The sequence below is a fragment of the Papaver somniferum genome, chromosome 11 (genome assembly GCF_003573695.1).
Source record: "Papaver somniferum cultivar HN1 chromosome 11, ASM357369v1, whole genome shotgun sequence".
Classification (NCBI taxonomy): domain Eukaryota; kingdom Viridiplantae; phylum Streptophyta; class Magnoliopsida; order Ranunculales; family Papaveraceae; genus Papaver; species Papaver somniferum.
Window position 1 is genome coordinate 5,652,193 of NC_039368.1, and position 24,123 is coordinate 5,676,315.

Below are 24,123 nucleotides of genomic sequence, written 5' to 3' on the forward strand. Positions count from 1 at the left end.
GTCGGTTAGTCAGAACCGACAAGTTATTTGGTGTGGCATTGAAAAAACGCTCCTCTTCAGCCCAGGCCCGTAATGTTAATTCCAGAGGCTTTAAAAGATCCAGAGAAGTGAAAGCTATCGCCTCTCTTCTTTTTTTCCCTCTTCTCTTTATCATCGCCAGTGCTGAATCTTGGGAAGGAAATTAGAGTTTTCGTTTTTACGTTAGAAAAAGAATAATCTAAGATATGTGTATTCTACCTTTCCTTGTTACGGTCTTTCAATTTTTTTCAATTTCAAAGAAGAATCTAAACGAATTTGCGTTTATATATTTTCTTAGGGCTTTCGTTTTAGTGAGGTTAACCTTAAATTTGCTTAATTTACTTGGATACCTAAATTTTTCATGTTTGATTCGATATTTATGATAATTGCATGGAAAATTATGAGGGTTTTAGGATTTATGATTCTAATGTTGGTGACATGGTGTACACTGTTCAGATAACTTGAATTATTGATTGCGATTTAGTAAACTGTACTGCTAACAAAGCAAATAGGTGATTTTGCTTCCTGTCTCTGGTTCATAGACCTTTTTAATTCGGATACAGGGTTTAGACTTTTGATTAGGATTTGGTAATGTTTTGTTTGGTTTAATTTTGAGTTTGGTGATGATTGATATGGTAGGGATTATCTAGTCGAAAGGCTCGTGGCATGGTTTATGTGTTTTGATGGCAGTAATATGTCTTCCTCGGGTTGATTGTTCTGTAGCTTCCGACTTTTTGTTATGTGGAATTTTGTTATTTGTTTAAAAGGATGTATTACATGGTAGACAATTTGTTGAGTTGAGTGATTGTATGCCCAACTAAAACTCTTTTTTGAGTTGTTATTATTTTTTTCTTGTTATAGTTCGAAAAATAGGTAAATCACTAAATTGAGTACTCCAACAGTATGTTACTGTGATAACCGATAATCATGATTGTCTCTATGGGAACTCTACCTTTACTACGGATAAATCTCCAAATTCGTATCAAAATAAACAATTAGTAAAGCTACGAAACAATCTTACCTAATTACTAACCAAGCTATGAGATAATGAAAAACACATGACTACAAATCGAAAGATGTAACGAGTCGTACTTGTTTGATCAAATAGAATACAGAGCTCATTGATTCGCCAGATTTTCTATCCGCTGTCATTATAGTAATACAAAAAATGAAGATGATTTTCCAAGAGTCTTACGATCTTAAATTTAGAACACATTTTTATTATTTCCAAGTTAGTTTTGATCTTCACATTTACACATTGTGCATCACATACTCATTATATAAAATTAAATTTATATTCATATATCAGATATAAGTATCTTATCCTCATTCCAAACAGAGATCAATATTTATTAACCTCGTAACCAGTATACCTACTATCTCCACGAACACCAATGTTATTTGAATTCTGAGAATTAGTTTTTGTAGCTCTAACAGACATATTCCTTCCACATCCCCAACTAAGTTGTTATCTCTTCAATTCATTCTACAAAAATTATTGAATCTGTTCAACAAAGCAAGACCAAATTATACTTAAAAATTAGACTTCACAAAAAAAAATGTTTACCTTCCAGATACATTGGCCATCCAAAGAAATTGAGCTTAAGGCCTCATCCCGACTAAAAAAAGAAAAGAAAGAACTTGTTCAAATGAAGAGTACTGAACTACAAAAACTTTGTTTTTATATAGATGGATCAAATGTTTAATAAACTTTCTAGACTGAAGCGTAATATGCCTTGAGCACTGAGGAAAAAAAAAACTATACTTTGTGCTCATTCGTATAAGGTTTCAATGACCTCAAATATCAACATTCGAAAACATATTTAGCACACAAATGAAAAAAATTCAACTACATTACAATATCCCGATCAGTTTTTTTTTAACTACAATAACATTTCTTGATATCCAACTAAACCCATATATACCTGAATCAAAATAGCAAACACAAACCTTTTTTGTTTAGGGTATTTCGTCAAACATTTTATTTGTATTAGTTAATAAATCTTAGTGTTTGTTTACATCACCACAAATTTATTTAATTAACCCTACCACGAACCCATACATGAAGTTGCCAAAGAAAAACCGATATTTTTCTAAAGTAGACAATTTAACCTTTGAGATTATGAGTTCCAAGAAACTGCAAATTCTAGAGATATTTTTCACCAGAGTATAGATAGATTATAGAGAGTCAAGAGAAAGAGGAACGGAATCTCATCATAGAGATGGCAACACCAACGGACTAGACTTAATGTTGGTTACAAATAATCGATATATTTATTTTTTAATTATGCGTTTGTTGGTTACTTTGATATTTACTTTGTAATCATATTTTTAGAACATTCTTATCCCACCTTGTGATTTATACTCTATAATGAAGTGGTAAAAGGTTGGAGTGTTTCAATCATTATTGTTGGGTTACTTGGGTAATCAATATACTCACTAGATTGCCCGGATTAAATGCGCCATGTTCAATTTGATCACCGACTTCGTCTGCGGTGGAACCACGGTATAATAAAATAACATTTTAATGAAATTCGTACAAGAGAACACACAAATTCATCGGGAGAAAGAGGAAGTCATCATAGAACCAGCTGCAATACAAAGTGTACTAGATTATAAATAGAACTAGGGACTTGCTCAATGTCGGTTAGAGAGAACCGAAAGCGTTAAAAAGAGTCAAAATAAGTAGATGACTAGTTCAGTTTCGGTTATTTGTACCCGACAAGTGTATTGGTGTCCAGAGACTTTGTAAGTTTGTAGAGAACTAAAAATATCGTATAATTTTTCCCTCTCTCTTTCCATCAGAACCTATTCTCTTTACTGAAGTATCAGAGAGTACAAGACATGATTATTAATCACATTCAACATTGGATTACTTCCATTCCTTTCTAAGGGTAAACGGGTGCACGAGGGAGCCATGTGTTCTCGGGAAATCCCATCACCAAATTGAGATTTCGTACCGCTTGACCAGAAGCACCCTTCATTAAATTATAAATCTGCAGTAAGGTTGGAAAAACTCGGTACAATTAGTACATTAATTTTAGAACGTGTTGGAAAGTGTAATTGAGAAAATGATAGTTACGTACAAAAGATATTATAATTGCTCTGCCTGCAATTCGGTCTTCAAATACATTCATAACGCAGACGTTACATGCTTAAACATGTTGAGTTACCTCTCCTTCCTTTAAAAGACTAACATATTCTTCACCTTAAAACAAAGTAAACGCACACTCCATCACACAATGAAAAAAATGAAATTCAACTTATGCAGATATAAGATACGCGCCTTAACAACAAGGACAATACCTTATACGAGGTGCTTAATTCTTGTCTCAGTTCATCAATGGTTACTCCTTGAGCCATTTCCACATATATGTTTGCCTGCATTCCCCATTTCTGTAAAAACGTTCAATGTTTATCTTGATTTATTCATAAAATTACACAAGACTTTATATACTTTGCGAATTTCCAAGTGACGATACCATTGGAGCTAGGCTTGGATTAAAGCTCACTGTTACTTTCGACTTTGAAGCTTCAGAAAGGCCTTGCTCAATTTCTGGAACTGGTAGCAAATGACTGTATTAAACATCTTTGACTTACAGAATGTTGCATATTCATGAACTCAACTTCTAAAGCTTTTACATACTAATGTGATTGGTCCCTAACTCCCTATTAAACTCTTTACAAGAATAGACCATAAATATCAAATGATCGGAGATTCGTCCAGAAAATCACATAGATACTGGCCACCAGCAGGACTATCAATCTTTGTTTGGGAGTATTTAAATCAATATGTTCCAATATACTTGGAATAGAGTATGACGTAAAATCATCCAACATGTGAATACCTGGAATAGAGTATACATAAGCTTAAGACATACCATGGCGATGCGATGCCTTGTGATTCCATCTGAGAAAAATTCTTCAGCTATTTCAGTGTATAAATTTGCTTCATTGGCTCCACGTCCTGCAAGATATATCCAATACAAGAAATTGCTTTAATGATGGAATAAGAATCTCTTCCATGTATTCTGAAAAGTTCAAAAGAAGTTGGTGAAGTACTCACCTGCTCCACTCACACCCGATTTCGCATTAATAATAATGTTTCCCAGTCCTATAAGATTAGACTGTACAACAAGTACTGGTAATTGACAACATACACTCATCCTTCTTATATGAGTGATGTGTATAAAAACTGCAACCGCAACAAAAGGCATGCAAATGAGAGACTGCATCATACACTACAAAATTACTCATTATTCAGGAAGTTTGGTTTCAAACAAACAAGTGAGTATCTCCCATTTAACTCACAAAATGAACATTCAATAATTCCAAGAAAAAGAGGTTGATGCAAACCTTCATTAATGGAATTAGAGGAAGTTGAATGGTAGTGGGATAACAAACGGGATTAGCTACCACTTGCATTATGGATTTCTTTCCTGTAAATCTCTATTAAACCATAAACAGCTTCTTTCTGGAGACACCAATAGATTTATCACTAGAAGTACCAATGCGAACATGGTATACAATCCATAGAACCTTAAAACCGGAAAGTACTTCTAAACCAAAAGCAGATTGGCTATATATTAACAACCAAAACCCCAGAAAAAAATCTCCTAAATGAGGTTTTAGAAGAAGTTGTTATTATTTCAACAACCAAACCTCAAAAACAACTTAAATGATGAAATAACTGCATAACTGCAGTGAAACAGAACTGCAAATCTAGAGCACTATGAGGTTGTCCATACCATTCTTGATATTCGTCAATATTCCTTAACCTAAAATCCTGCAGAATAATCTCATGTACCCTACTAGACATTTTTGAAATTAAATGAGGGCTTAGTATGCACATACAATAACTTCAAATTTGAAAAATATAAGTCACTAAAAGTGGACCAATATCTTACTGCAGAAAGATCGACAATTTTCAAATTCTTTGGAAAGCCTTTTATGATTTCCTGTAACACATAACACGCAACAAGACAAGTTTATCTATATGAAATAACTTTGTGTATATTTCTCGAACTACATCCGCAATTATAAAAAGGACGCAGACCTGTGTTGTTCCATGTGGCAAACAACAAAATACATCATCAACATTAGAAAAATCTGTGTCCTTGACAGCAACCATATCTGGCAAGTCCTGCAAACAGAAGTAATGCATCAGACATCCAACCAAAACAATACCAAAAGTTCCATCAAAAATCTACTCTAGAGTAACTTCTTAGTTCGGAAATAGGTAAATTGAGTACTCCCACATTATGGAATTATGATAACCGATAACCATGATTATCTCTATGAGAACTCTACTTTTACTACGGATATACCTCCAAATTCATATCAAAATAAACAATTGGTAAACCTATAACAATCTTATCGAATTACTATAATCCAAGCTATGAGATGATGAAAAACGCATGACTGCAAATTGAAAGATGTAAAGAATCATACTTGTTTGATCAAATGTGGGAACACAGAGCTCATTGATTGGCCAGCTTTTCTATCCGCTTTTATTACAATAATGTGAAAATGTGGATGGTTTGCCAAGAGTCTTACAATCTTCAAATTATAATTCATTTTTAACATTTTCAAGTTAGTTTTGGTCTTCACAATTACACACTTTGCATCACATACTCATTATACAAAATGAAAGTGTTGGATATATCCCTACATTACAATACCCCGATCATTTTTTTTGTAACTACAATAACATTTCTTGAAATCCAAATAAACCCATATATCCCTGAATCAAATTAGCAAATAGAAACCTTTTTTCTCTGAGGTATTTCATCAAACATGTTTCTTCATTAGTAGTAAAGCTTGGAGGTTGTTACAACACCACAAAATTATCGAATGAACCCTAACACAAACCCATACCCATGTATGAAGTTGCCAAAGAAAAACCTAAATCTAGTTAAAGTAGGCAGCCTAACCTAGAGATTATCAATTCCAAGCTTCTGCAAATTCTAGAGATATTTTTCAAGAGTCAGGAGAAAGAGGAACAGAATCTCATTATAGAACTGGCAACACTAACGGGACTAGACTTAATGTCGCTTACACAGAGCCGACAGCGTTAGGAGGAGTCAAGAGAACTACGATGAGCCAGAGGACTATTATATAGTCGGCTTCTGATACCCGACAGCTGATTTGGTGTGACGTTAAAAAAATAACCATTTTTTGGGGACCATGGACTTATTAGGCTAGCTTCCATATAGTTATAAGGGGTGTCCTAAAGTGCGGAAATGACTAACCTACCCTTAACCTAATTTAATTTAAAACTAACCTAATAACCACCTATATATATATAACCATCACCTCCTCCCACCACCCACCACTACCGACCATCATCTACCACCTCCGACTACCACCACCACCTCTATATATATAACTTAATTTAAATCATTAACAAAGATATTCTCACAAACCCATTATTTGTCATTCGTTTTTTGTTAAAAAAATGAGAAGTAATCATCAAAATGAGTTGAAAATGGAAGTTGCAGAGAGAAGTTCAACTTGCAATTATGTGAAAAACTTTGTCGAACTAACCGAACTCAACTTTAATGAAGGTTTTTTTCAGATAAAAGTTCGGTTAAATCGCAAAAAAAATGTCCCAGCCGAACTTTGAGTTCGGTTACGTCGTAAAAAGTTCGGTTACGTTATAAAAAGTTTGGTTACGTGGAAAAAAATTCAGTTTCGTCCCAAAAATGTCCCAACCGAATTTTGAGTTCGCTTACGTCGCAAAAAAATCGGTTACGTCACAAAAATGTCCCAGCCGAGCTTTGAGTTCGGTTACGTTGCAAATTTTTTCTCCTAACCGAACTTTTCTCTGAAAGAAAAAAAACTCTAGTAAAACTAAGTTCGGCTACCTGCGCTTTCATGAACATTAACCGAACTACATTAGCAGATAAGTTCGGCTACCTGCTCTTCAGATCTTGTAGCCGAACTTGTTTGACTTGGCCCAAATCAAGCTATAAAATTTCTCATTTTCAGAAAATTTTGGCCAATACAAGCAACAAAAAACTAAATAATATACTTGGGTTGTTTGAAGGTTCGAATTCAAAAAATAAAAAAATAATTGATTTTTCCAACTCTTATATTCTCCTTCTTCTTCCCTCTCAGTAACTTAATTTTAAGAAAAATAATATTGGTTTAATCTTACACTAACTTAATTAGGAAGGTTAATTTTGGTATTAATATAAATATTTAGATAAGAGATTACTCCATTTTATTTCTAAATGTCTTACTAAAAATAAAACCATGGTCCAAAAAAAACTATGGTCCCAAAAAAAAAATCCTTCTAAGAAACGCCACTCGTGCAGCCCAAGCCCGTAATGTCAATTCCAGGGGCTTTAAAAGATCCAGTGAACTGAAAATATCGTCTCCTCTTTTTTCCCTCTTCTCTCTATCAGAATTTGTTCTCGCCGTGCTGAATCTTGAGCGGGAAACTAGGGTTTTCCTTGAGAGAAGAAGAAGAACCAAAGGGTATGGATATTCTACTTTTCCTTGTTACTGAATTTCAAGATTTTTCAATTTCAAAGAAGAACCAAAACGAATTTGCGTTGATTTATTTTCTTAGGGCTTTTATTTTAGTTAGTGAGGTTAACCTTAGATTTGCTTAAATTACTTGGATACCTTTTGTTCAGTTTGATTTGATTTTATGACAATTAGATGGAAAATTATGAGGGTTTTAGGATTTATGATTCTAGGGTTGGTTATATTGTTCAAATAACTTGAAAACGGTATTGCTAACAAGGCAAGTAGATGATTTGTGCCCTCTGTCTTTGGTTTATGGATGTGTATAACTCGAATATAGGGTTAGACTGTTAATTAGGATTTGGTAATTCTTTTATTGGTTTGATTTTGCGTTTGGTGATGAGTAACGGTAGGAATTATTGTGTTGATGGCAGTAAGTTATTTATATTTCTTCCTCAGGTTGATTGTTCTGTAGCTTCTATTTTTGGCATGTGAAATTGTGTTATTTGTTTTCAAGGCTGTATGATATGGTCGACTGTTTGTTGAGTTGAGTGATTGTATTCCCAACCAAAACTCCTTTTGAGCTGTTTTGTCTAGATCTTTTTACAAGTATCTAAGTATGTGTGGCGTGGTATTTCGGGATTGCATAACTTTTGCTTGGTTAGCCTGTGGGTATGTATGTTACTTATGGTCAGTTGGAGAATATGAAGCTTGAAACAAAGCATGGTGAAACCTTTGAGAAATAGAGAAGCCTTTGGGTATATGTGTTTCCTTATGGTCAGTTGGTAGAATATGATGCTTGAAACGAAGCATGGTGTGAAACCTTTGAGAAATAGAGAAACTTTAATGGTGTGTCTGCAGTCTTGTTATCAAATCTTTTATGATGATCGAAGTGGAAAATTTCTGATAAGGGATGATGATAGTTTGTTGTGACAGTGTCGCGTAATGGCCTTAGTTGGTACCAATGAGTTTTAAGAAATTTCAACTAGATTAGTTTTTCAACTAAGAAGTTATGCTTTCTAGATTTTTGAGAGGTTTTATCAGTCACAGGGGTTTTTCCTCCTCAAGAGCCTAATAACTTTAGGATTAGGTTTTAGAGTTTTATTACGATTAAAACTAGAGTTAGGATTAGGTGAAACCTAATAACTTTAGGATTAGGTCTAAGAGTTTCAGCCTGAATCTTTATCGAATCAGTGTAGTTATCAGAATGCCTGAATCTATATAAATAGATCAGCTCATCTTTGTAGTTTATCAGAGAAGCTATTGAGTTGAGTTTTCTTTATTATCTTTTGTTCAATTCTTGCTGGCCTATGTAAGAACTACCAGGTCTTAATAATTTGTTTGTCTTTGCAATCAATATTTCAAGAGATAATTTTTGGTCCTAAATTGTGAATTGATGTTTCAGCTCAAAAGATGCCTAAGATAAAGACCAACCGTGTCAGATATCCAGAGGGCTGGGAGCTGATAGAGCCCACTCTACGTGAATTGGAAGCAAAGATGAGAGAAGGTACCTCATTTTCTTTCTTAACTATGTACAGTAGTAGCCTAGTCTAATTTTTATCTTATTCTACTTTGGTTCACAATAAAACCAACACATTGAGATTTTTATATGTTTCTGCAACAGCTGAAAATGACCCACATGATGGAAAGAGAAAGTGTGAAGCATTATGGCCCATTTTTAATATCGCACATCAGAAGAGTCGATATATCTATGATCTTTTCTACAGAAGGAAGGATATTTCCAAGGAGCTGTATGAGTTCTGTTTGGACCAAGGGTATGCTGATCGCAACCTAATTGCCAAGTGGAAGAAGGTATGTTCTGATTGTTCTCTCTTTCTAGTACTCGATTAACTACTTTAGTTTGTTTTGTTCTTAGTTTTTTGACTTTTTTCTATTTTAAAAACAATGGGCCGAGCAAACCCTTTACCCTTCTACAAATGGTCCTGACTCCCTATCATTTAGTTCATGGGCTTAGATCACATCTGTTTAAAGTTATTTCACTGATAACTATGAATGCAAGATTGTGATAGTTTTTGATACATTGCTAATCTTTTGTTTCTCATGATTGTGTTATGCTATTATGATAGGTCATATACTTGCGTACATAATTTTTTATTGTTTTTCTTTATTCTCGTTTCAGTTTGCTATTATGATAGGTCATGTTTAGCTATGTATATCCCTGTATTTTGTTTTTGGTTGTAATTTCCGCTGTCGTAGAATGCTTACAGAAGGGTAATCCTGTACTGATATTAGTGTAGTATGAGGGGTATAGGGTTGTGCTTAAGGTTCAAATCCATTGTTTGAGATATAGATGGTGCTTGCAACCCTGATAGAGAGAGTAAATATGGTCTCTGCCTCAGTCTAGTTCTATTGTAGGATTCTAAAAGGCAATCTGTTAGTGATGTTATGGCAGTTCTTTTTTTAGGCAAAAGAAAAATAATCTAGTTTATTAAAACCTGCCACATCACGTCACGTAATGTCATGTTGGAGGAAAGGACAAAACTACAGGACCCGACCATGGTTGTTTGTAGCCCAGGCTTCTGGAGAAATGAGCACTATATTTATACTGCCTCAACAGTCTCTAGGACTCTAGGTAACTTAATTCTGATGCAGTATCCATTACAAGAACTGAGTTGTATCTGGTAGATAATTGAAGTGGCATGTACGTTTTCTGGTTTGTCTGGACTCAGGAGTCAGTTTGGTTCAACTAGTTTTTATTTCCCTGGATATTTGTTCACTGTTTTCCTGTAGCAACATTTTTTGTTTCACCACCATATCACCCAGTAGCACAATTTTGTATTTATCGGGTGCCTTCTTTTCTTTTCTTTTCTTTTCTTTTCTTTTCAAGTTAACTATTCTTGATGTAAGCGTTGGTGAATTCTCCTTTTCATTGGCTGTTGAATAATTGAGCTGGTCCTGTGGCCATTATGTGTATGCTGTTTTTTTTTTTTTACACTTCACTGATACTTTCCTTGTGGTGAATGCAGTCGGGATATGAACGCCTATGCTGCCTGCAATGCATCCAGCCACGGGACCACAACTTCGGCACCACTTGCGTATGTAGAGTTCCCAAGCACCTGAGGGATGAAAAGGTCATTGAATGTGTACATTGCGGATGCAATGGTTGTGCTAGTGGTGACTAACTCCTACTTTTTGTAAGTTATTTTCTGTCTCTTTCTAAGTAATGTAAAACAAAAAGTGCTGAAGATTGGTCCCTCTTTTCTACGGGCATTAATCAGTAATTGTAAACTTAATGAGATTACAATCAAAGCCGTAATCTAGTATTCAGGTATTGAACATTTTAGTAATTTGATATTTGAGCGTTGCTATCCCTGAAATATGATTTTAGGTCTTCACCACGGCCTACGTGTGATTGCTACTGTCTATATCATTATGAATCATCTGTAGTAGTTAGGTATCAAACATTATGGGACAAACAGTATTTTTATAGGGACCATTTTCAAAGTTTTGGTCCATCATGGGATTTTTGAATTGAATTTGTCTCGGATAAGAAAATTCTTTAAGTGCATTCCAAGTCAATATAGTAGTCTTGAAAAGAAGATGTCATTTTCTTACTTTGTATAATGGGTTATTTTGTGATTATTGAGGTTGATACATGCCTAACTCTTGCTTGCATATTACGGCCTTTTTCAAATTTGACCTACCAACATCATACATCGGCCCTAGCTAGCCGACAATGCCATCATAGATAATGGTGGATTTCTGACCTAATCAGGGGTCGAGTACTAATGCTTCCTAATGTGCATACATATAACAAGGTTTTGTTGGTTAGGTACTGCTTTTCTAGTCTCTTTATGCTGTTTGGTTGAATAAACTAGAAAGCTGATTCAACTATGCGTTACAATGCCATCTTATGTTCTGAATTAAGTATGATTCCTCAAAAGCTTTTCTGGTACAGTCTTATCAGTTCGGGTTAGAAACCACTGTCCAGATTGAAAGATCAGCAAAAGCAAAACTTCAGCCACTCAAAAACAAAAAAGAAAAGAAAAGTGAAAGCAGATCTCTAAACAGAAATGTTTGGTGTACCGAAGATGTGCACGGTGATGTTTGGTGTGAGAGAAAAAAAAATGGTGGACCCCACCATTAACCCTACCCTGCAAATCTTTCCAGGGCTGCCCTAATGGCCCTTAGATCTGATCACGGTGCACATCCTCGATAGGTGTATCATTATTTGGCTTTAAAAACGGTGCACACTGTTTTTCCGTCGGTGTACATTTTCGGTGTATTTGCTGGGAGTGTCTAGCAAAGCCCTTTTGAGAAAGCAAATACATGTTTCGGCGATTCACAAGTCAAAAAAGATGGGTACCATTTGGTTGGAGGTGTACCAATATACATATAGGGCAGAAAAGCAATTGCCTTTAAATGAGTACATCCCCCAGCAAAAGGATATTCCCATTAACAGTCTTGTAGAAACTGGATTTCATCTTTTTATTCTGGAAGTATAACAATAAATCCACAAATTACTGCTTCTCTAAAAATACCCGAAATTAGTTAGTTTCCGGAAACGCTAATACATCAACGGAGAATCTTTAAGAACAATATATAATACTACCTCCGTTTCTGAAAAAGAAATACTTTCACTTTTCCAGAACGGACGGAGTACTAATTTATTTTCTTTCAATCCGATCTTTCCACCTGAACAAAAGTTAATTCTCTGCATAGAGTTAAGCCATTTTTTTAATATGGAGTTCGGCGGTTTTTGACGTAATCCATTAGATCATTCTAACACGTTAACTACTACTTTATTAGCTGGGGTAACCCGTTTCTGGAATCTGGATCTCTTCAGGAATCAAAATCCAATCCTTAATCATACAGTACTCAAACTTCCCCTCTTAATTTAATATCATTATTAATCCAATGTTATCTTTTTGTGCGCAGGGCCAGGTAGAGGTGTAAATTGGGATGTGCCAGCACGAGCACAACACGGCACAACACGTTAGTTAAATAGGACGTGCTGGGTTTGACTAATTGGCACAGTGACCCAGCACGCGACACGGATTAACATGTGGCACATCACAACACAACACGTTAAGAAAGCATGTCATAATATATATAAAATTGTTAAGGATCGAGCAAGAGAGAGGAGAGCATAAACGCGGAAGCATAAAAGACTACATTGATAATAATCTTGGTGTCTCTTTCTCATTAATTCTCTAGCTATTTATACAATCACAAGACTTGGCTCTCAAGGCACAAGACTTGGCTCTCAAGATAATTCCTAATATAACTCAAACTTACCTAAATTATATCTTCTAATTATAGTCTCATATATTATTTCCTAATACCCTCCCTCAAGATGGAGCATGTAGATCACGAATGCCCATCTTGGACCAAAGAAATTTAACTTCGGTTTTCTTTTTCTTTTTTTTTTCTTCCAACGCTTTTGCGAAAAAAAAATCTTCAGATCATAGTTTAAGGACGTTTCGGTCCTCTTCGTAGTTTAAGTACATTTCGGTCCCCTTCGTAGTTTAAGGACATTACGGTCCCATCTTCGTAGTTTAAGGACATTTCGGTCCTCTTCGTAGTTTAAGGACATTACGGTCCCATCTTCGTAGTTTAAGGACATTACGGTCCCATCTTCGTAGTTTAGGGACATTTCGGTCCTCTTCGTAGTTTAAGGACATTACGGTCCCAGTCATAGTTTTAGGACATTACGGTCCCAATGGAAGTTTAAGGACATTACGGTCCCATCTTCGGAAGTTTAAGGACATTACGGTCCCATCTTTGTAGTTTTAGAACATTTCGGTTCCCTTTGTAGTTTAAGGACGTTTCGGTCCCCTTCGTAGAATACTTCTTGTACTCTTGGTTTCTTCGATAGAATACTTTTTGTACTCTCTCGACAACTCATAGGATTTTAACCTACTATTGTTGTTCTTTTCCTCATCATCTCTTGGTGATTGTTTTTTTTCTTTTTTTTTTTCTTCACAACATGGATGTTGTTTCTTCTTCTCTTGTTCCAGTCACACTTTTGTTAGAGTCGAGACTTTCACAGTTCTTTCTTCTCGTCACGCTTCTGCCACAAGCTGTGATATTGCTTCTTGTTATTTGCTGTTACAAATTTGCCACGCTATCAGATTTCGCAACAGACTTGCAACGCTGTGACATAATTGTCACACTGTTTGTAGGCATTTAAACAAACACCTTCTCTTCACTTTTTAACCGAATTAGGAAACAGACACACAGATTCCTAAACCATCTCTGGCAATCAAGCAAACTCGACCAAGCTCTGCTCCTTCTTTCTCGGTCTCTAACTCCGTTCACAGCTCAACGTTTCGTCGCTTCCAACCGATACAGCTTCCTCCATTCTTCTCTGCTGACAATCAACTTTTCCTTCCCTAGCCATTCATCACGAAAATCATCCAAACGAAAAACAACCATGGCTAGTTGTTACATGTTTCTTCACTTCTTCCTAGTTCTCTCTTCTCTTTCTCTGTCTACAACGACCATTTGAACCATACTAGCAGACTCGTGATACTTCTTTCTCTGTATCTAACTCGAATAAATGCAGCCAACTTTTTAACTCAAGGCAGCTTTTCACAGCGTGTCCCATGCTTCACTATCGCTGCAATATAAATCATCTGCAGCTCCATATTCTTTTCTATCAATTCTGTCCATCATTCACCGAGAATTCCTTTATCTCTTCTTCTTCTCAGCTTGTTATATCAATCAACGTCGCCAACACAGATACAGCTCCATTATCCATCTGCTCGAGTTCCGTCCTTAATATGGCAGCAACCGTCAAGTTCTTTTCGCAGTGACTGCTGCAACTTCAAGTTTCTTCACAGCAATTCCATCAACTAGTAGCCAAACTTCCTTTTCTTCTTTCTTTTCAGTTTGTAAATCGAACTCTAAACCTTTTCTCTTTCCTTTTAGTTCTCTAGCTATTTATACAATCACAAGACTTGGCTCTCAAGATAATTCCTAATATAACTCAAACTAACCTAAATTATATCTTCTAATTATAGTCTCCTATATTATTTCCTAATAAAAATACTACAAAACATGGCATAATACATCATATTTTGTGTATATTTCACAAAAAAAAAATATTTATTCTATCCAATTATTGACGTTCTACTACCGTTATGGTGACTTATTATCATAATAACACATGCAATACCTAAATATTTGGAAAACATTTATATTGAAAAATATAAAATAAATGTGCCTGGCACAGCACGACACGACACAACACGTTTATTCTTCTGGCATAGCCGAACACATCACGCCTTTAAACACGACACAACACGACACGTCATAATCTCCGGCACAGCACAACACGGCACATATCACGCTAAACACGTGATTTCGTGGGTTGTGCTGTGCTGGGCCGGCACGTTTACACCTCTAAGGCTAGGGGTGAAGCCAAAAAAACTTGTAAGAGGAGGTAAAACAGACCATGTGTGAGCATACTTCAAAAGAAAAGAAAACATCTATGACAATGAAGCTTGGTTTTACAATAGCTATGTACATTATATATATATATATATAAAGACTTAGAGGCCTAGATAAATAAAGCTCCCATGTTGAACGGTGAGGAAACCCTCACTTCCTGTTGACCGAAATATACCTTTTTTGAGTTTTGTGAAACGAGCGTTTTGGTGAGGACACTTGGCAACGTATGATTGGTTTAAAAAGAATAAGAAAAAGATTTAAAAAAAGGAAACCAAGTTCAATTTATAATCATGAAGTGACAATATTTAGGTGTGGACATTTGGCAACGTATGATTGGTTTAAAAATTACAAACCTAAAAGGAAAATCCTAACTTACCATGTTTGAAATTTTATGAAAGTCTAAATTCAATTTGGAAATTGAGTAATTACTATTATATTATGACTATTTTTTCCAAATTAATATATAAAAGGGAAACAAATCCACATATTTTCTGCAAAATAAAAGGAAAAAATAAATAAAATTTGCAGACATCCTCCACCTATTTAATGTATTTGCCCCGGTATACCATATCAGATATACATCTTCATGGGGCGGGACGAAGCCCTGCGCACACCAAATCAAAAATGCATTTCCACGGACGGGGTTAAGCCTCGTGTACACCAAGTTAAAAGGAAAAAATAAATATAATCTGCACATATTTTCCACATATTTAATGTAATTGCCCCGCACACACCAAATCAAAAATGTATTGTCACGGGGCGGGACGAAACCTCGCGCATATTCAGTTAAAGGAAAAAAATTAAATAAAATATGCACATATTTTCCACCTATTTGATGTATTTGTCCCGGAACACCAAATCAAAATTACATTTCCATGGGGCGGGGCGAAGCCCCGTGCACACCAAATCAAAAATACATCGCCACAGGAAGACAGCCCCGCGCACACCAAGTTAAAAAAAAATTACCCCACACATAGCACGGGCACAAATCTAGTTTATATATATATATATAATGCTGAAAACAGTTGAGGTTGAAAAAAGAAGGATTTGTTGTGTTCCTTGAATTCAGAGATATTTTAGTGAGAAAAGCCAACAAATAGTACTAAAAATAATAGTCAAAAATATCATCCAAATCTTTTATTCTGTTTGTAGTGCCCGTGTGAGCGCATATTCGGACGAAAAATGTCAATTGTTATGAATTCGTTGGTTTGCCAGTTTCCAGTGTCGCTATCATTTTAAACCCAAGGTCTCATGGTGTCACATGTAAGCTGATCAGAAAACAAAGTTCGGCGCCATTTAAGGGATTTCTATCAAATTTAGTAAGGTGGTGGCAACAATTTCATTTCACGTCCGTGTATCGCTGCATTTTTTCCATTTGCATACGTGTGTTCTTCTAGAAACCTTGAAGATTCATCTTCTAGAAGACTTGATTCAAGATTTTTCAAATTCAGAATTCCTAATCCGGCAAAAACTATTTAGACTCTTTAGGTAACAATCCTAGATAACTTCCGGTAAAAAAGAAAAAAAATAAAAAAAATCTTCTAGAAGTATTTTGTCGAAAAAAGTATTCCCTACGCATTAAAAAAATAGGATTCTTTGGTTATTCATAATCTATCATTTGGTCCCCACTCATTTATTATTAGAGAAAAAGGAGAGAAAAGTGGTCCAGAGAGAGAAGTGGTTCCTCTATGGGTATAGTAGTAAAATCACAATGTTTAACTTTTCACATATGGAAACAAGCTTATTTTTTTTTTTGACATGCCAAAAAAAAAGAAAAACTTACCTATTTTTTTGAAATATTAGTAGCTGTATATATTTACACAACGAAAACTAGATATCTGCGGACTGTCTTTTTCTTTTAGAAGCATTTTACTGTGACCAAATTACCCCAGCCTAATCTTAGTTAGTACAACTGTTTTGACCGATAAGAAAAGAAACAAATCCCGCAAACAAAACGAGGTGTTATTTCGTTTTCCACGGCAAATATTTTATTCAACGGTTTTCGAGATATACAATATAAATACTCTCAACAATTTCTTACTTTTTCGTTCTCACTTTGATCCTCTTTTCTCCTTCTTCATCATCATCTCTCTCTGTGCAGAGAGACACAGACAAATCTCTAATACACTCTCCAAAATCACAACCAAAACCCTATAATTATTCCAGATTTTTTTTTCTTTTTCTTTTTGCAGCCGAGAAAAGGCGGGGAAATATTCGAATATCTATCTTTATTTTACAGATGAATTTCTGATACTGAATCATATTTTTTTGATTGATTGAGTAGATCTGAAAAGAGAGAAATCAAGAAGAAATGGCGAATTTAGGAGCATTATTAGCAGGAGGAGGAGATGATTTAGCTCGATCAATGAGTAGATCATCAATAGGAGGAAGTAGAAGAAGTTGGGCATCAACTAGTATGAGAGAAGCATGGAGCGGAGGAGGAGAACAACACCAACATCCAAGTCAAAGAAGACATCATCATGAAGAAGATGAAGAGGAATTAGTATGGGCTGCTATTGAGAGATTACCGACTTATGATAGAGTTAGAAAATCTGTTTTATCATCGGTTATGGATAATGGTAGAATCCGTCATTCTGAAATTGATGTTGCTAAATTGGGGTTACAAGATAAGAAGCAGTTGATGGATAGTATACTTAAAGTTGTGGAAGAAGATAACGAAAAGTTTCTTCAGAGATTGAGGAATCGAATCGATAGGTTTGTTTCTTCTTCTTTTTTGTCAATTTAATTTGGATTTTCATGTTTGTTTGTGCAGGACTAATTGATTCTTCTGGTTTTGTGATGATAGGGTTGGAATTGATATTCCTAAGATTGAAGTGCGATTTGAGAATTTGTCAGTGGAGGCTGATGCTTATCTTGCTAGTAGAGCACTTCCAACATTGTTCAATGCTACTTTGAATGCTTTTGAGGTAATCTTTTTTTTTTCTTCAATTTTTTACTTTATAAATTGATAATGAGAATGGGAAATGCCATGTTATTTTCTTTATGAATAAAGATGTTGTTTGATTTTGCTGAGGTTTCAATTTCAGTATTGTCAATTGGCAATTTCAGTACTGTATTGTCAAATGAAATTGGGACTTGATGATTGTAGCATCTATTGAAAATAAACTATTTTCGGCTGTTGCTGTGGAATTGTTGGATCACATTAAGATGAAGATTTGCTGTTTTTCATGTATTAAGGAGATAACTAATGTTGTTTTCCAATGTCAATAGACGATTTTTGGTTTAATTCGATGTGCGCCATCCAAGAAGCAAGTGAACAAGATACTTCGTGGATTGAATGGAGTCGTAAAACCTTCCAGGTGTGTCATCAAGTTGTAGGGTATTCACAGGGTCAATTTAGCATACATGATACTACATGTGTTGTCCAATGCCAGGATGGCTTGTGCAAATTGTGTTATTCATGCTCTCTATTTTTTGGTTCCAGGTTGACATTGCTACTTGGACCTCCGACCTCAGGAAAAACTACATTCTTGCAAGCACTTGCAGGAAAGCTTGATAAAAGTCTACGGGTCTCTTTTCTTTCTATTGCTTATACATGTACCCCCTCTCTTGCATGTGTAATTAGTGTCGTTCATACATGTCTAACGGTGTATTTGTGCCTTCTACAGGTAACTGGAAAAGTCACCTACTGTGGACATGAATTCTCAGAATTCATCCCTCAAAGGACCTCCGCATATATTAGTCAGCACGACCTTCACAATGCACAGATGACAGTAAGGGAAACATTGGATTTTTCCGGACGCTGCTTAGGAGTTGGCACCAGATTCGACATGTTGGCAGAGTTGTCAAGACGAGAAAAAGAGGCAGGAATAAAGCCAGATCCTGAGATCGACGCATTCATGAAGGCGACAGCCATAGAAGGACAAGAAAGCAGTTTAGTGACAGATTATGTTCTTAAGGTTCATTCTCTCTATTCAAGCAGTTGCCTATTTTCCTCCATCTATTGATAAGTTAGTTTTGACAAAATCTAACTTTAAAACCTTCTTTTGCTTCCTAATAGATACTTGGGCTCGATATTTGTGCTGATATTATGGTGGGTGGTGCCATGGCAAGGGGTATATCCGGTGGGCAAAAAAAGCGTGTGACAACTGGTACGTGTATAGCACAGAAGTAGTGTTCAGATACTTGGTGTAGTTACTACTTGGAGGTTATAACTATCTGTTTTTTTTTATCTTGAATGCAGGAGAGATGTTGGTCGGTCCAGCAAAAGCTCTCTTCATGGATGAAATATCAACTGGGCTAGACAGTTCAACCACCTTTCAGATTATTAAGTTTATGAAACAAATGGTACATGTGATGGATGTGACTATGATCATATCTCTCTTGCAACCTGCTCCAGAAACATTTGATCTCTTTGATGACATTATCCTACTTTCGGAGGGTGAGATTATCTACCAAGGACCCCGTGAAAATGTTCTTGACTTCTTTGAAAGCATGGGATTCAAATGCCCCGAAAGGAAAGGAGTAGCAGATTTTCTGCAAGAGGTAACTTCAAAGAAGGACCAAGAGCAATATTGGTACAATAAGAATGAGCCTTACAGATACATCTCAGTATCTGAGTTTGTGCACTCCTTCAAAAGCTTCCACATAGGTCAACAACTTACAGAGGAACTCAAAATTCCTTATGACAAATCGAGAGCCCATCCTGCTGCATTAGTAAAGACCAAGTATGGTATCTCCAACAGGGAACTCTTTAAGGCATGCTTCTCGAGGGAATGGTTGTTGATGAAGCGCAGCTCTTTCCTGTACATTTTCAAAACTTGCCAGATAACATTTATGTCAATCATCACATTAACTGTGTTCTTGAGAACAGAGATGACTCCTGGTACAATAGCTGGAGGAGGGAAGTATCTTGGAGCCCTGTTTTTCAGTCTGATTCAAGTGATGTTTAATGGGATGGCTGAGCTTGCTATGACTGTATTCGGGCTGCCTGTGTTCTATAAGCAGAGAGATTTTCTGTTTTATCCTGCATGGGCTTATGCTTTGCCAATCTGGATCCTCAGGATTCCTCTCTCCTTTATGGAATCTGCAATATGGATCATTCTTACGTACTACACAATTGGGTTTGCACCTGCAGCCAGTAGGTAGGCACATTTTCTTTCTCACTATGTAATGGTTACATGATCCTCTAAAAGGGTTTCGTTCTTACTTGTTTGACTCCTTTATAACTTTTGCAGATTCTTCCGACAGTTCTTGACGTTTTTTGGTATCCATCAGATGGCTTTATCACTTTTCCGTTTCATAGCAGCACTTGGACGAACCACAGTGGTTGCAAATACACTCGGTACCTTTACCTTGCTGTTGGTTTTTGTGCTTGGAGGATACATTGTTTCCAAAGGTGAGGGATTGTCATATGAAAATGTGTCTGTAGTTGCAGTCTTCATTAGTTGGTTACTTAAGGCTACTTGTTTGTTATGAACCTAAGCAAAAATGGCTTGCTAACTTCTTTTTCAGACGATCTTCAGCCATGGATGAGTTGGGGATACTATGTTTCTCCAATGATGTACGGCCAAAATGCCATTGCCATTAACGAATTTCTTGATGAAAGATGGGACAAGGTATGATTACTCTTAAATGACGATTCCTTCTCTACCACATGCAATAATTTTTTCACTATTTGATTAGCGATTTACCTTCTGTGTTTTCTCGCAAACAGTCATTACCTAGACTATAACCGTTTTTTTTTCTCTTATACAGCCTCTACCCGGAGCTGATCCCGTCACTGGTCAATCGACGGTAGGAAAGGTTCTTCTGAAATCCAGAGGATTATTTTTGACAGACAACTGGTTTTGGATTTGTGTTGGGGCACTCTTTGCGTTTTCTGTTCTCTTCAACGTTCTTTTCATGCTTGCACTTACTTATTTAAGCCGTAAGCCCTCTTTTATTTTTCTAATCTAGGTTCTATTCTCATGTCAGGACATTAAGTCAATTTGCTAACTACTAGTGCTGAAATTGGAAATGCAGCTTTTGGTGAGTCTAAAGCTTTGATTGCGGATGAGGATGACAGTAAGAAGTCGAAGAACATCCGGTTACAGGAGATTAGTGGATCAAATGCAACAGAACCAAAAAGAGGAATGGTTCTACCTTTCCAGCCTCTTTCACTTTCGTTCAACCATGTGAATTACTATGTTGATATGCCTGCTGTGAGTCACTTACCAAACAAAGATCTTGCTTTGTGTTATGTTTTTTGTCGTAGTTTCAAAGTGCGCCTGTCTAATTGTGATTATCCTATTAATCAGGAAATGAAGTCCCAAGGAATTGAAGAAACTCGTCTCCAGTTGTTAAGAGATGTTAGCGGGGCTTTCAGACCAGGAGTATTGACAGCATTAGTTGGTGTTAGCGGTGCTGGAAAAACTACCTTGATGGATGTTCTAGCAGGAAGGAAAACTGGAGGGTACATTGAAGGAGAAATTAACATATCTGGATATCCAAAGAACCAAGCAACATTTGCTCGAGTTAGTGGTTACTGTGAACAAAATGATATTCATTCACCTCATGTCACAGTTTACGAATCTCTTTTGTACTCAGCCTGGCTTCGTCTCTCTGCTGATGTTAAGAAGGAGACGCGAAAGGTATGTGTTCAGCATAAATCATCTTTTAACATTCTTTCTTTGAGAAATCACATTTGTTTATTAGAATTAAAGATGAGTGTCTGGGGAGGTTATATTTTGCATTACTCATTAGCAAATATGGATTTGAATTTTTGAGAATCTTATTGATTTTCCTTTTTTTCTCTGGTCGTATTTTAGATGTTCGTTGACGAGGTTATGGACTTGGTTGAGCTTCATCCGCTGAGCAATTCTCTAGTTGGTATGCCTGGAGAAGACGGTCTTTCAACTGAACAGAGAAAGAGACTTACCATAGCCGTAGAGTTGGTTGCTAATCCATCAATCATTTTCATGGATGAGCCAACATCAGGTCTTGATGCTAGGGCTGCCGCAATTGTCATGCGAACCGTGAGAAACACAGTAGATACAGGGAGAACGGTTGTCTGCACTATTCATCAACCTAGTATTGATATCTTTGAAGCTTTTGATGAGGTCTGATTCATGTTTTTGTAGAATTTCTGTTGCAATCATCATTGTTGCTTCTCAGGATCTGCTTCTAATTCGATAGGGTTTGCTTGCAGCTTTTATTGATGAAAAGAGGAGGGCAAGTCACATATGCTGGATCACTTGGTGCTCGTTCTCACAAGCTTGTAGAATACTTTCAGGTGAGCGTTCACTTCAGCATTTAAATTCCGCCGATAACATATAAAGAGTTGAAGAGTTCTTAATTTCCAATGTGTGAAGAATTTTAATCATTACGATGTTGGTAACTTTTTGCAGTCTGTTCCCGGTGTTGCAAAGATTAGAGATGGATATAATCCTGCTACATGGATGCTTGATGTTAGTTCTGCTTCTGTGGAGGCTCAGCTAGACGTAGATTTTGCTGAAGTTTATGCTAATTCCATCCTCTATCAGTAAGTAAATTTGGATCATAGGTTTGGTTGCTTATAAATCACTTACGATAGCAGCTTTCTTTACATACTCAATCTTCTACTTATCCCCTTCAGGAGAAACCAAGAAGTTATCAAAGAGTTAAGCACTCCTGCACCAGGTTCCCAAGACCTTCATTTCCCCACCGAGTACTCCCAAGATTTTCTGACTCAATGCAAAGCGTGTTTCTGGAAACAACATTGGTCATATTGGAGGAATCCTAAATACAATGCAATCCGATTGTTCACAACTACAGTCATTGGAATTCTATTTGGTGTAATCTTTTGGGACAAAGGAGACAAAACGTAAGCCTTTTATTTCCTATCCAAAGATGAGGAGTATTGCACTTATTACTAAAGCATCTTGTGCATATATCTCATTGGGGCTCATTTTTTTCATTATATGTTACAGCTCTAAACAACAAGACCTGCAGAATTTGCTTGGAGCTATGTATTCTGCTACTCTTTTCCTTGGAGCGGGTAACGCTGCTTCTGTGCAGGCTATTGTTGCGGTTGAGAGAACAGTATTCTACCGTGAAAAAGCTGCGGGAATGTACTCCGCATTGCCCTACGCATTTGCACAGGTAAAAGCGTGTACTTCATTCTTGGTTGGAGTTTATTTTGAATGACATACTGAATATAAGGGAATGAATTAATCTTATCATCCTTTGCAGGTGGCCATCGAGGTGATTTATGTCTTTGTCCAGACCTTGGTGTACTCTCTTATCCTTTTCTCTATGATTGGGTTCCCTTGGGGCGTAGCCAAGTTCTTGTACTTCTTCTACTTCATGTTCATGTGCTTTATCTACTTTACATTGTACGGCATGATGTGCGTAGCGCTGACTCCATCCCCCCAAATTGCTTCCATCGCTATGTCCTTCTTCTTAAGTTTATGGAATTTGTTCTCTGGTTTTCTCCTCCCTAGGCCGGTATGTGATCTTTGACTTCTCCCATGATACACCTATTATTACCTTGAGCTTTTAAAGCAAGTGTTAATTGAAGCATCCTCGGAAAACAGTATACTTCATATTTAAGTCTGACGGTTAAATTGGCATTTGCAGCAAATTCCCATATGGTGGAGGTGGTACTACTGGGGTTCACCTGTTGCTTGGACTCTTTACGGTCTAGTGGCATCTCAGGTTGGTGACAAGACCAATGAATTGCTGGTTCCCGGGTTGTTAGTCAATCCAACAGTAAAAAGTTTCCTGAAGGATATTTTCGGTTTTGAATACGACTTCCTTAAGTGGGTTGTCTTAGCTCATATCGGGTTTGTTGTTGCCTTTTTCTTTGTCTTTGCTTATGGAATCAAGAACTTCAACTTCCAAAGAAGATGATAAATGAATACTCTGATTTTCCATCGTTACATAGATTCCAACATTTGTGAGTAGATTGATTAGTACCTATAGGAGAAAGTATCCAAGTGTAAATTAAAGTTAAGAGGGAGAGGAAGTTGCATATATATGTAGCTTTCCATGTTTTTTGTTTTACAAGTTGATCTTTTTTTAATACCAATTCGTAATTACTGTAAATGGAAGGTTCAAAACATGAAAATTCAATTCAATCCAAATGATGTTCTGAATGTTGTTATGGTGCATAACCTTATATCTTGCATTCTGAAACTTCTGATGCCCTTGTTCATTCAGATGTTGGCAGCACAATGATAACTATGTGCAATATAACGGCATAAACTGCAAAGCCGGATGTAATAACCTTAGATA

General features: G+C 36.3%; 3 protein-coding genes across 4 annotated transcripts; 2 read left to right on the forward strand and 1 right to left on the reverse strand.

Annotated features, from left to right (window-relative positions):
* Nucleotides 1–2,906: 2,906 nt before the first annotated feature.
* Nucleotides 2,907–5,595, reverse strand: LOC113323982 (probable N-acetyl-gamma-glutamyl-phosphate reductase, chloroplastic). The gene is made up of 9 exons (XM_026572328.1): nt 5,470–5,595; nt 5,075–5,161; nt 4,926–4,976; nt 4,710–4,804; nt 4,477–4,597; nt 4,085–4,247; nt 3,900–3,985; nt 3,325–3,414; nt 2,907–3,014 (listed from the first exon to the last, which is right to left on the reverse strand). Exons 1-9 carry the CDS (start codon nt 5,593–5,595, stop codon nt 2,907–2,909), a joined length of 927 nt encoding a protein of 308 aa, XP_026428113.1.
* Nucleotides 5,596–7,374: 1,779 nt separating this feature from the next.
* LOC113320432 (protein BUD31 homolog 2) lies at nt 7,375–10,828 on the forward strand. Its single transcript, XM_026568340.1, has 4 exons — nt 7,375–7,500; nt 8,897–8,998; nt 9,116–9,303; nt 10,479–10,828. Exons 2-4 carry the CDS (start codon nt 8,905–8,907, stop codon nt 10,632–10,634), a joined length of 438 nt encoding a protein of 145 aa, XP_026424125.1. The 5' UTR covers nt 7,375–7,500; nt 8,897–8,904; the 3' UTR covers nt 10,635–10,828.
* A 6,120-nt stretch (nt 10,829–16,948) lies between these two features.
* On the forward strand, nt 16,949–23,975 carry LOC113322854 (pleiotropic drug resistance protein 2-like). Of its 2 annotated transcripts, XM_026571024.1 has the most exons (19): nt 16,949–17,622; nt 17,714–17,834; nt 18,139–18,227; nt 18,353–18,437; nt 18,537–18,827; nt 18,929–19,019; nt 19,112–20,012; nt 20,106–20,266; nt 20,383–20,486; nt 20,626–20,797; nt 20,893–21,071; nt 21,168–21,500; nt 21,678–21,968; nt 22,058–22,141; nt 22,257–22,390; nt 22,484–22,711; nt 22,818–22,989; nt 23,080–23,334; nt 23,467–23,975. In XM_026571024.1, exons 1-19 carry the CDS (start codon nt 17,219–17,221, stop codon nt 23,737–23,739), a joined length of 4,368 nt encoding a protein of 1,455 aa, XP_026426809.1. In that variant the 5' UTR covers nt 16,949–17,218; the 3' UTR covers nt 23,740–23,975. The 2 variants fall into 2 exon arrangements, with proteins under 2 accessions (XP_026426809.1, XP_026426808.1); XM_026571023.1 differs by having other exon boundaries at nt 18,353–18,827.
* Nucleotides 23,976–24,123: the final 148 nt, after the last annotated feature.

Bases quoted from the DNA above. Each gene is read 5' to 3' on its own strand.
- LOC113323982 (XM_026572328.1), bottom strand. From the start codon at position 5,595: ATGAATTATAATTTGAAGATTGTAAGACTCTTGGCAAACCATCCACAT. The intron at 4,977-5,074 runs GTCTGCGTCCTT...TATGTGTTACAG, and splicing joins TGCCACATGGAACAACACAG to GAAATCATAAAAGGCTTTCC. The intron at 4,805-4,925 runs GTAAGATATTGG...ATTATTCTGCAG, and splicing joins AAATTGTCGATCTTTCTGCA to GATTTTAGGTTAAGGAATAT.
- LOC113320432 (XM_026568340.1), top strand. From the start codon at position 8,905: ATGCCTAAGATAAAGACCAACCGTGTCAGATATCCAGAGGGCTGGGAG. The intron at 8,999-9,115 runs GTACCTCATTTT...TTTCTGCAACAG, and splicing joins GGAAGCAAAGATGAGAGAAG to CTGAAAATGACCCACATGAT. The intron at 9,304-10,478 runs GTATGTTCTGAT...TGGTGAATGCAG, and splicing joins TAATTGCCAAGTGGAAGAAG to TCGGGATATGAACGCCTATG.
- LOC113322854 (XM_026571023.1), top strand. From the start codon at position 17,219: ATGGCGAATTTAGGAGCATTATTAGCAGGAGGAGGAGATGATTTAGCT. The intron at 17,623-17,713 runs GTTTGTTTCTTC...TTGTGATGATAG, and splicing joins TTGAGGAATCGAATCGATAG to GGTTGGAATTGATATTCCTA. The intron at 21,969-22,057 runs GTCTGATTCATG...GTTTGCTTGCAG, and splicing joins TCTTTGAAGCTTTTGATGAG to CTTTTATTGATGAAAAGAGG.